Source organism: Halichoerus grypus, chromosome 4, assembly GCF_964656455.1.
Source record: "Halichoerus grypus chromosome 4, mHalGry1.hap1.1, whole genome shotgun sequence".
NCBI lineage: Eukaryota > Metazoa > Chordata > Mammalia > Carnivora > Phocidae > Halichoerus > Halichoerus grypus.
Genome location: NC_135715.1, coordinates 63,964,553 through 63,977,122, shown reverse-complemented (window position 1 = coordinate 63,977,122; position 12,570 = coordinate 63,964,553). Strand labels below are relative to the sequence as shown.

General features: G+C 37.4%; 1 protein-coding gene across 6 annotated transcripts in view; it reads right to left on the bottom strand.

The window, feature by feature from the left end:
• The window catches only part of TRPC4 (transient receptor potential cation channel subfamily C member 4), a 191,475-nt gene that overhangs the window by 46,381 nt on the left and 132,524 nt on the right, over positions 1-12,570 (bottom strand). For 5 of the 6 annotated variants that reach the window (XM_078070424.1, XM_078070423.1, XM_078070422.1 and 2 more), the window contains one exon: positions 11,938-12,274. In XM_078070424.1, coding sequence (XP_077926550.1) covers positions 11,938-12,274 — 337 coding nt within the window. Of the gene's footprint in view, positions 1-11,937; positions 12,275-12,570 lie in introns of those variants that run through there. The other variant, XM_078070427.1, reaches the window with a different exon arrangement.

Here is a 12,570-nt window from a genome sequence, read left to right as displayed (position 1 = left end):
TGGCACAGTCTGTTGGTTAGGCATCCAACTCTTGATTTCGGTTCAGGTCAGGATCTCAGTCAGAGTCCTGGGATCCAGCCTGCTTGGGGCTCAGGCTCAGCGGGGAGTCTGCTTGGGATTTCTCTCCCTCTGCCCCTCCCCTTGCTTTTGTGCATGCGCTCTCTCTCTTTCAAATAAATAACATAAATCTTAAAAAAAAAAAAACAAAAACTGTCGAAGGGTCATATTTTCCTGCTGGGCCATAGTTTGCCAGCCCTTGTCTAGTATCTTGATTGTGGTGGTAGTACATGATTGTGTGTTTGTCAATGTTTTATATCTCTGTGCCCTGAAAAAAAAAAAAAAGTAATGCTACAACTTGAAGGCAGCAAAAATGATGAGAGATTGATGTTGACAAATGGAGATAGGGATAGATTAAAAATAAAGAAATATAATAAATATCTAATATATCATAAATATAATAAATATAATAAAATATCAATTGTGATATATTGTTGATAGGTATGTTTGAAAATTCTCATAATAAAACTTTGGGAAGAAATAAAGGTGAATTAGACTTTAATAGTCTATCATCATTTAGTGAAGACTAGAAATGGTTATTTACTATTATTTAAAAATTTTTTTTTAATTTTAAGTTAGATTTAAATGAATAACCTAGGTAAGGACTGATTTCAGTTGAACTAATTTTAATGTGCACTTTTAAAAGGTTTTATATAAATTCCAGTTAGTTAACATACTGTAATATTAGTTTCAGGTGTACAATATAGTGATTCAACACTTCCATTCATCACCCACTGCCCATCAGGTCAAGTGCCCTCCTTAATCCCCGTCACCTATTTCATCCATCCCCCACCCACCTCCTCTCTGGTAACAATCAGTGTGTTCTCTATAGTTAAGAGTCTGTTCTAACTTCAGACTCTTAACTATGTGTGCATTTTAAAGTCTGCTGTAGACCCTGCTTTATTCTGGATTTGGTGTTTCTATCCTAGCTTCTCCTTTGAGGGTTCTTTCAGAAAGAAATCTCTCTTGAGAGCTCAGATAACATAGGGACTTAACTGGGGCGAAGATAATGATCACTGCCTCCATATTGAAGAAAGGAATATAACAGACCTGAGTAGGATATGATGGTCTGATTTTAGAGCTTGTGGGAAACTTACAATTTATATTATCCAGTGAGGAATAGGTACACTGGAACCTGTTTCCTCCCTCCATTCTATGGTGCTTTTTCCTACTGAGCCTGGGGACAGTCTCAGAAGCCAACACACAACCACAACCTACATAAGAAAAACTAAGGCCAAAAGAGGCAGCATAGTGCTGCACTACCAGCTGATAAAGAAACCAGAACCCAAGCTCCTTAGGCAGTGCTCTTAGGCAACGTTCTCTTATTTCTGAGATTTCACAGTGTGGCTTATTTGTTTTGTTTCATTTGAAACTTTGCCATTTCTCAGAGATGAGAAGATGTGTGCACTGCAATCATTAATTGAACAAATGCATTTCAAGTGAATTTTCACCAGAGATAACAATTTGACTATATCAGGTGAGTGAGGTGCTAGACTCAGCTCAACTGGTAATCAGCTTTGTAATCTTAGACAAGAGTGTTCTAGTGTTCATTACCTCATTTCAAAAGAAGAGAGGTTTGGATTATACACAGAAACTTACATATAGAATCAACAATCATACAAATCTTACCATCTACCGCAATGGTATGAATAGCCAGACATTACTTCTTCCTGTCTGGATTATCAAATTTTACTAAAATCAGTCATCACAATAGCTTCCATGAAAGACTAAAAACTGTTTTGTATCAGAGGACACAGACTTGCTTTGGCCTGCCCCCAAAAGCACAAATTGGATCTTTGATATGAAAATTATAGAGAGAAACCTTCTTGCCCAATGTAAGGGAGAATTCTCTGGCAATCAGAGTTGTTCCAAAACTGAAATGGATCACCCTGTGGGATCAAGACTCCAATCCAAAGCCTGGAATGTCTTCCATCACTCAGGCTCCTGAGAAATTCTAGAAGTAGGTGCAAACCTGTTCCATCTGATCTCTAAAGGGCATTCCAATTCTATGAATTCGTGATTCTATTGTTTTCAAATTTGTATGTATTATAAAATGAAACATATTTTAAATACCTGCTAACTAACCAGAGTGTTTATATCTTATTTCCTTTTATTGATAAATTGTTAGCTCTCTCCTCGCTTCTACGAAACTGGAAAGCCAAATGCGATTATTAATAGCTACCAAAATAGGTAACTTCAAATATTTTATGGATAATTATGTAAGGGAATAAAGAAGCTATGGGAAAACAGTTATAAAGAACTAGTTAGGAGCTTAGTACAAAGCAACATTTTAACCTGGAGCTCTTTAATATCTGAGCAGACTCTGTTCCTATTAGATGGGTTCAAGAAGATGGTACTTTCATTGGAGGCTTGGGCTAGATGACCTCTAAGGTTTTCTAAGAAGGGGAACAGCAAACACAGTTCAGAGATATTACAGTTCCTTTGGAGTTCAAAGAGTAGGCATTAAATCTGACTTTCTGGATCACACACAAAAAATTCTTTCACTTCTGACCTTTGTAAGTCAGAGCTGTGTGGGAAAAACAGAGATCTGATGAAACTGAGTGTTCACACCATCATTTTTTAACCTGAGCTGTAAATAAGACGGTCAGTCAGTATTTGTTGGCTAATGGGGTTTGGGTCTTGTTGTTTTAGAACACCAGAATGGAGTAGCACTTGCTAGAGCTCTAGTCACCGCATACGTGTTTGGTAACTATTGATTTCTATTTCTTATGAGCACGTTAGTGAAATACCAAGTTTCCTCTGCTCTGGCGACATTCACTGAAATTTTTGAAGAAACAAGCCTTTAGAAAAGCTAGAGGGTGCTATTAACAGGCTGAAATATGCATCCAGATCAACTATTCCTGGTAACTAGTCTGAAGAGAACAAAGTTTCAGGGAGCTTCTGTCACAAAATGTTTGTCCTGTTCCCACAATGGGAACATTTCAAAATCGCTCTCTGCTGTTTATAAACATGACATGATTTCTCAGAGTCACAGTGAAGGTCTAATTACAAGCATGGATGTCAAGACTGTGGGGACCAGCAAAGGAATGATCATAGTGCAAATGAGTCAGAGAACTTCCTTTGAAAGATATTTGTGGATGCCTGGAAGTCTTTAGCATTTTTTTTCCTACCTTTCCCATAACAGTTTTCGTCAGGGCTACTTGAGTGTCCGATTATATCCTATTGTGTGAAGAAGGCTGTGAGGATAAGATGAGGTAGGCAGACCTCAGATGCCACATTTAACAGCCCCAATTTCAGATGAGAAGTGTGTAATTCTGTGAACAGACCTCTTGTCTTGTTCTTTCTCGCTGTCGGGATTTACACAAAGGATAAATAACTCCAAACAAAGAGTGAGTCACCTTTTCACCTAGGGCAACCTCCAAGGGCTTGTTATGGCAGCCCAAAAGCTAGTTGAGGGATCTGACCTTGGAAGTCTCTTCATAGAACACTGAGTTCTATGCTGTGGCACCAAATCAACATAGATGAAAAGAACAAAAAGAATTCCTCCCTGCTGTAGGTGTTTCTTTTATTTATTTTTTTTCCTCCCCAAATCAGGGAACAAAAAAGTGGTCTCTGGTGAAAATTTTGCTTTTGCTTAGAAAAATCTAAATGTAGTTATTTTACTCAGTAGAGACTCACATTCTGCTGGACACCAAAAACGTGCCAAGTTAAGGGGCAGCTTCTATCCTCTCAGTGTTATACTTAAAACCCAAATAGAGGTAAAGAGCCCCCACTATCTACTTTCTGAAGACAGCTTACAGAAAACTGTAGCCACACCCTGACCTCTAGAGCTTATAAAGAGGCATTAGGACCATATCTGTTACCAACCTCCTGGCTCTCCAACCCCATAGTCTATAATGAGAGAACACTTGGAGCAAGTGGCAAGAGAGCCATGAGGTCAAGGTCATACTGTTTTTTGTGCTAATTGGAATACCAGATGGATAGACGAAGGTGACGGCTCACCAGCACTACCACCTTCCTAAATCAAGTGAGGAAGACTCTGAGAAAAATACCTCATAAATTTGGGGGAATTCTACAAGGAAAAACTGGCATCTCAATCCCTGCTGGAGTGTCTGCTCAGGCAATTGGCTCACGCCTCTCTCCCTGGGTCTAGCTCGTCAGGGACAACAGATAGTGTGTTTTGGCCATAAGGTAGCTAGCCGCAGCCTGACCTCCTGCCATGACATGAGGCAAGGTTTTGTGATGCTCTCGGGGAGTGAGTGCTTATCACAGGAAGAAGCCAAGCTTTAGCAATCATGCCCTCCTGTCCTTGCCAGGGTCACAGGACCCCAAAAGGAGCCAACTACTGGTTACAAGAGTTGAGGGACTGGAAGATGTCAGGCAGAGCTGTATTGTGCTTCCAGAGAACCATGCAGTGTGGAGGTACACAAGACCCTGTAGAGAACACTCATGCACTCATCAGGAGAGTCATGAGTCGTGCCCCGTCATACTGGCCACACAGTATTAGCCTGAGATGCACAACCAACAGGAAAGAGCAGTGACTGGGGTTCCAGTGAAGTCATGAAGACTTGTAACTTTTCTTGTCATCCCTCTTCCCTACAGCCACCAAAGAGGAGAACATGAACAGTTTGTGTCCCTCTTTTCATTCCATAGTTGGGGTTGAAGGATGAGCAAATGATGGACAATTCTAGGTTCTCTGAGCCATGGGCCAGGCCTTTGTCAGGAAGAGGAAAGCTTTAAACTGATGATAAGACTCAAGTTTTAAACTGAACTGGGACTACCTTTTTTTTTTTAAAGATTTTATTTATTTATTTGACAGAGAGAGTGAGAGAGCGAGAGAGAGAACACTAGCACAAGGAGGGGGAGAGGCAGAGGGAGAGGGAGAGGGAGAAGCAGACTCCCTGCTGAGTAAGGAGCCCAACACGGGGCTCGATCCCAGGACCCTGGGATCATGACCTGAGCCGAAAGCAGACACTTAACCAACTGAGGCTCTAGGTGCTCCTGGGACTACTGTTTAATAACTTAAAATTTCAGGAACTTGTATCTACTAGACATATCATCAAGGTACAGGAAAATGACATCTGGTAGAGGGTGCATGGGGAGAGTGATCAGAAGAAGTAAAACCATTTCATGTTTAGATTCTAATGAGTTGAGACTCTTTAATAAAGCTTTTACATGAATACATACTTTGCATGAAATTTTGCTTCCAGAATTGTTTCTCAATTGTTTAAAGACCTCTGGAATATCTGAACTAATCAACCAAGGGAACATTTCAAAATTGCTCTCTGCACAATTCAAAATCTACATTTTTTGTAGAAATTCACAATAATGATGATTTTAGTCAGCTGCCCACACTTCAAGAAACACTGACTTAAAGGGACAGTAAGACATGTAAAAGAATGAAACTGGACAACTTTCTTACCCATACACAAAAATAAACTTAGTATGGATTAAGGACTTAAATGTGAGACCTAAAACCATAAAAATCCTAGAAGAGAGCATAGGCATTAATTTCTCTGACATCAGACATAACATCTTTTTAGATGGCAAAGGAAACAAAAGCAAAAATCAACTATTGGAACTACATCAAAATAAAAAGCTTCTGCACAGCAGTGGAAACAGTCAACAAAACTAAAGACAACCTACTGAATGGAAGAAGATATATGCAAGTGACATATCTGATAAAGGGATAGTATCCAAAATATATGAAGAACTTATACATCTCAACACCCCCCCCAAAAAATAATCCAGTTTAAAAATGGGCATAAGACATGAACAGTCATTTCTCCGAAGAAGACGTCCAGATGGCCAACAGACACATGAAAAGATGTTCAATATCATTCATCATCAGGGAAATGCAAGTCAAAACCACAATGAGATATCACCTCACACTTGTCAGAATGGCTAAAATCAAAAACACAAGAAACAACAGGTGTTGGCAAAAATGTGGAGAAAAAGGAACCCTTGTGCACTGTTTGTGGGAATGTGAACTGATGCAGCCACTGTGAAAAACAGTATGGAGGTTCCTCAAAAAATTAAATATAGAATTACCACATTATCCAGTAATTCCTCTACTGGGCATTTGCTTAAAGAATATGAAAAGAGTAATTTGAAAGGACACATGCACTGTTATGTTTATGGCAGTACTATTTACAGTAGCCATATTATGGAAGCAGCCCAAGCATCCATTGATAGATGAATGGATAAAGAAGATGTGCTCTGTGTGTGTGTGTGCATGTGTGTATGTGGTGGAATATTACTCAGCCATAAAAAAATGAAATCTTACCATTTGCAACAACATGGTGGATCTAGAGAGTATAATGCTAAGCAGAAAAGTTAGAGAAAGACAAATACCTTATGATTTCACTCATATGTGGAAATTAAGAATCCTACTCAAATTTTGGGGGCAGTATTTGTGGAGGATAAAGGTTTTAGCTCTGGAATTACACAATGAAGTATGAATCAAGTGGCTAGCATTTGTTAGCTCCTGATCCTGGACAAGTGATCTAACTTCTCTAAGCCTATTCCCTCTCAATGAAGTGAGATACAAATGACATTTATTATGATTCAATTAAGTGCAGTTACTATGAAGTTCAGATGAGAACACACATTCAATCATTTATCAGGGTGCCTAACTTCTTAGGTTCTACTATTATTACCGCTGTTACTACTACTGCTATTGCTATTCTGAACTCACGAAAACCACTTCAGCGACCCTCCGTCTCTTACGCTGACCCTCCCTCATTTAATATCTACTCTTCTTTCCCTATCTTTTGCCCCCATACCTTGAGCCATTTGAATCATGTTGCCAAATACTCTCTCAAAGCGTGCTGATTTCACTTTCGGGGTACCAGATACGTATTGGTCATGACCTAAAATACTTAACCTTCTCTCTGATAAAGAAGTCATTTGGCCAGCAATAGGATGTGCCCAACAATTTAAATCTACATAAATATTTCATTGTTTGAAATCTTACTGTGTTAGTCTTGATAAATCTTGATAAGTCTTAGTTAACTTTTTCCCCCCCAGATAAAAAGGAAAATGATGATTATATGTCATACTACAATGATTATCTGGTTTTCTTGAAAATTAAAATGTCTCTTTAAATTAATAAGTGGATCTTCTGCAGCTGTATTTGGGTGTTTATGTGTGTCTGCAGCCCGTTTGCTGAGGTGGTTAGAGTACCTTGCCAAGGGAGAGAGTGGGGAGAAACTAGGGACTTATTTCTTATAATTGCAAGAATACCTTTGGGGGCTATCTGAGAAGATGGGTAATTCAGGAGGGAGGCTGAGAGTATGAGTACCTGAGCCTATTAGTCAAAAGATGTAGAAAAGATGTCAAAAGGAAGAATATACATATATAGAATTGCTTGCCTCTATGAGTCTTTAGCTAGAGGAGAATGTGATCACAAGTTTTCTTTTTCCATTTGCAATTTGGCAGGCCTTATTGAAATGTTCAGATTTGTTAATATCAACCCTTTAAAAGATAAAAATATAAAATAAATCATGGAAATGAGAGGCCGATTTTGTTAGAGAAAAATTGTCAAATAAGTACGTGTTATGGGCAAGATGTATAATCCGGATATTATGAGCAATTCTTAGTTTATGCCTAGGAATTCACTAGAAGCTATTTTTAACAGAGCTCAGATTTCTTCCTATGATACATCTTTTCCTCAGTTCACCCTTCTCCTTATCATGCTCAGCGTGCATAGATTTATATACTACATAATTATGGCATATTCTTAGGCACACACATAATATCAAGTCAAGGCAGCAGACATTTTTCCTTCTCATTGAGAACAAAGTATTTCCTGCTTTATTAACGTGATAGCCTTCATTAATATTTTACTTTTTTGTAAAGTGATGTCAATTTCATGCTTTCTCTTTGCTAAACTGATAACATAAGTCTACCTCTTGATATTTCACACGCATATACATATATGCACACTTTTTTTGCAGGGAATAAGCTATGACACAGATTTGACTGTTACAGTTGAATTACAATGGATTTTGTAGAGAAATCAAAACTGGCTTTGGGGAAGGCCTTAAAAATTAGCATTTGAAAGTTTTTTTTCCTCCTATTTTACTCCCTATTAGCTTCAGAAAACAAATGACATCTATTTGAGATAGAACTGCTGCCATAATTTAGATAAATTCTCATTATACATTATAAATATAACATCCTATATTTAGTTTGCATATAAATTCTATGTAAAAGGGAACTTCTGACATGAATATTCATTTCATATCCCTGGTATTCTATGTTAAAAATCAAACCCTGAATAAATTAAGAGCCTCAGGGTCATGGCACAGCAGAGCATAGAAGTAACCAGGTCTCTGATCAGGCCCCAGGCTCCTTTTAATCCATTGTCCAGTCTTTCCAATGACACTTTTTCTCAGACACTTGCAAAGTATAGCTCTGTCATCAGGCTCATATGCTTGTTTGATAGAACTTTTGTTTTACTTTTTACTCTAGTTTAAATGGGTAATTTGACAGTCTGAGAAGTCTATTGGTGTCTGTCTGTCAAGAATCTACCTTTCAAGATAGTTCTAACTGAATTATCTGTGATTAGTTTTCTCTTTTGGTTAGGACTGTATCTCAAGATGACTAAATCCTAAATTTGATCCCTGCAGGAGGCTTTTAGATTTCTTTGCTTATATGCTAAAGTTTATCTTGACAGCAGACATCTATAAGATCTCTTGAAGTTGTTTGATGGGAGAAAGAAGGGTCAATAACCTTCAATACAAGAAAGTCTGAAGGAAAAATCATTCAAAAAGTTTTGCAAGAGATGAGTTACAGCGTATCTATGATACCACAGTGGAAGAATACAAGGGTAACTGCAGACTGTTTTCTAAAGATACAAAACTCAATAGACTTCAATTTAAATAGTCAACAGGATGTTGAACTTCCACAGGAAAGATATTGAAAATAACAGGGAAACATTATTCTGCCACTGTACTAAATCACAAGATATCTGGATCTGTCACACCACATAAGTTCGTATTGTTGAAACACAGCAAAGTTTCTGAAAGAACAGAAATTCCAAAGCAAAACCATACTTCTTAAGGAGATATAGGGATCGAGTTGAGAGATTAAGCTTTACAGTTAGAAAAACTTTTCTACTCAGGAAAAGTTAAAATTTATATTAGGAATATATAAAATGAATAAATCAAAAGTCTTTTTGTCAGGATAAAAAAAATGGGAGGTATAAAAGTAATCATTTCTCATAAGTTAGGTTATCAGAGGTCTGGGAAACATCCCCTGAAAATGGAAGGCGAGTAAATTTAGTAGGAATGAAAAAGCATTTCTTTACACAATAAGTAGCTCACAGTGTGACATGGGTTGAAAATCTAAGTCAGTTCAAGAAGACATGCGAAAAACCCCTGCATAGAGCTTCAGTCTATCACTGGAAAAATTAACAGGATGAGGAACACCTTTGTATGCCACTCTTTTCTCTCTAAGTCTTTCAGTCTTGTTATTCCAAATCTAGAACCTCACAACAGAGGGACTGTGAAATGTTTGACCACCTCCTTGGTCAGACCGCAGTATTAAATGAGACAAGATGGAAGGCTCATTAATAGAGTTATCGAATCAGACCTGGCCTTTTCCTCTATATCACACCTTTGGTAAAAGGCTATAGCATTCCTACCCTGTTGTCCTTAGCCTCCTCCTCACCTCCCATACTCTGTCAAAAAAAGACCAATTTTCTCTACCCTAGTAATGATCGCTCCCCAGTATAGGACTCTAGGACTCAGTGGGACTCTAAATCTTCCATTTTATTGAGGAAAATATTAAAAAGTCCTGAGAGGTTGTGACCACCCATAATTTAATAGTCTCTCAGTGATAGAACCTGAGCATGTATTCAAATACAGTGAGTTTTCTACAAGAGCCTAATAACATAGCAGTTACCCCCTTATAGTTATGGATCTAGTAAAACACTTAGAACTCAGTGTCAGATGGGAGGCTCTTAGAATTCATCAGCTTTGATGAATAATATATTGTTTGGACAGATATATTTGATATAGAAAATTCTCCAAGCAAGAGGATCATTCATATATATTTTTTATTCTAGAAAATCTCTTTGTATCCTAAAAATTCCCAGATAAATTAACTCCTTGAAGTCAGGATATTTTAAGGAAATGTTGCGTTTAGAAGATATTTCTCTAGGCTGGAATTTTAATTATCACAATTAAATGTGTACCTTATTTAAGCATTCAGCTGTGGGATATAATTTCTAGCCAACTTTCATGGAAAATTCTGTTACAAGTTTTGCAAGTAGGAGGCAGCCAATGAGTCTTAATTGTACAAGTTACTAAAGGTTTAAAGCTTCTATTTTTTAATGTTATTTACCATTTTCTGACATTAAGCAACATATCTCATTGTTTATTATCTATCTAGTCCTCTAGTAAAATTGAAGCTTTGTAAGGGCAAGGAATTTTTTCTTCTTCTTTTTTTTTTTTACTTTTGTATCACTATTGCCCCACACTCTACTTACTCTACATATTTTCATTAATTGCATAAAGGAAAAGTCTAGAAATACTATATCTGCTTATGCTTCACTGTGTCTATAGCATTGTTCAAAATTAAATATTCTGTATTTCATTTGGAGTATCAGAATTTTTAGACATTCCATATAAGTTACCCATATGGGAAATTTAACCCTCTAAACGCTTCTTTGATAATTGTTTCCAATGAATTTTCTATGGAGAAAACTCCATAAAGAACATATTCCTAATGTGAGATATTTAAAAGGGAATAGGCAGGGTCGTCTTATACTGAATATCAACTGCAATGTCATAATTATTTTATGCAAAAAGAACACAGGTTATCTAAACCTTTCTTCTAATTTAAGCAAAATCACACTTTATTCATATCAGATTAATGAGAATGTACTCTATTTCAAAGGTCACTTAAGAAGGTGTTTTTTTCCAGTACATTTGTAAAACATATCAAATCTCATTGCTATGAACTTTTTTTTATTGTCAGTACTTAGAGTATTTATAATCTTTAAAATCGAAGAGTATATCTATGTCAGATTGAGATATAGTCCTTTTTTTCCCCTGCTTTTTCCACATTTTATAGTCTCTCCAGTAGTTTTGACAGTTAGGACAAACTGATCTGAGACTGTGAATCATGAAATTTTCACATATTTTCTAATTACTAAATGATGAGATGGATATGATACCAGAGAGGTTTAAAATGATGGGCTAAATTGGAAAATGTGATTTCTCAGCAAACCACAGTAAGATAGAGGAAAGAATAATTAAAATGTAAATTTTAACTATGGCTACAATAACAAGAAGAGAGGAAAACAAAACTTTTACCAGCTACTTTAAGGTTTTCTACCTTACCAAGATTTGCTGCAGATCCCAAAATATTTTTCTTTCTATGGAAAGAACAGAGATATTGGAGGATGTCATAGTGTTTAATATCCTATTATTTTGATTGAATATATAATTTCAAAGATAAACTTAATGGATTGATTTTAAAGAATGGTTATAGTTACTTTATGTATAGAATCACTAGTTCTGCAGAGTGATTTATATTTGTCTTTTAGAAGGTGTATCTATTAAGAAAATTAGAATGATCAGTGATATATAGCCAATGAAAAATGTTGAAAGTCTTTAAAAGACAAGCACACAAACAAAAAACCCAGAAAATCATTCATGGGATGTGAAGTCATTGAAATCACAAATCCTAAAACCTATGGTTACATTTCATAGGCTGCATCTGGGGGCAAGTCCCCCAAAACTTGCAAGGCATTCATTTAGCTTTGGGGATTAGGCTTTGGAGCTACAATGGTCAGGACCTGTTTTAAGTATGCCTACGTCCAAAACTTTAATGACTATTCTTTTCTGGGCAACGAAATTCCATGGCAGCAACACGTTTTTATTATATTTTCTATAGTAACACATTTACCCAGGACCCACGGTAAAATCATCCACTCGACGATGGTTGGTGGTGGACCTTGCCTGTTCAAGTCTGACCTGTCGATGTGCTGAGAGGCAAGCAGCAGCAGGAACAAAAAAGTCAAATAGGACGCTGTATGGCAGATGAACTTGATAAATGGCTTTCTGATGAACAGTCCCAGTGGGCTTTTAGGAGCTATAAGGTAGCACACAGAGAAGACAGGAAAAAGAAGTCCTATGATGAAACACGTCACCATCTTCACTGCCCAGTGCCGTCTCCTCCAGCCTGGGAACTCATCGTACCAGCGAGATGCAAGCAGTTGTTGACAATTGGGCTGAGCAACAAACTAAACAGAAAGGAAAGGAAAAGGAAGAGTCAGTGTCACGTGCGGTGGCTTCAGTTCATCAGTAAGACCACAAATTTATCTTTGGGGTGCCTGGGTGGCTCAGTTGGTTAAGCGACTGCCTTTGGCTCAGGTCATGATCCTGGAGTCCCTGGATCGAGTCCCGCATCAGGCTCCCTGCTCAGCAGGGAGTCTGCTTCTCCCTCTGACCCTCCCCACTCTCATGTGCTCTCTCTCTCTCTCTCATTCTCTCTGTCTCAAATAAATAAACAAAATCTTAAAAAAAAAAAAAAAAGACC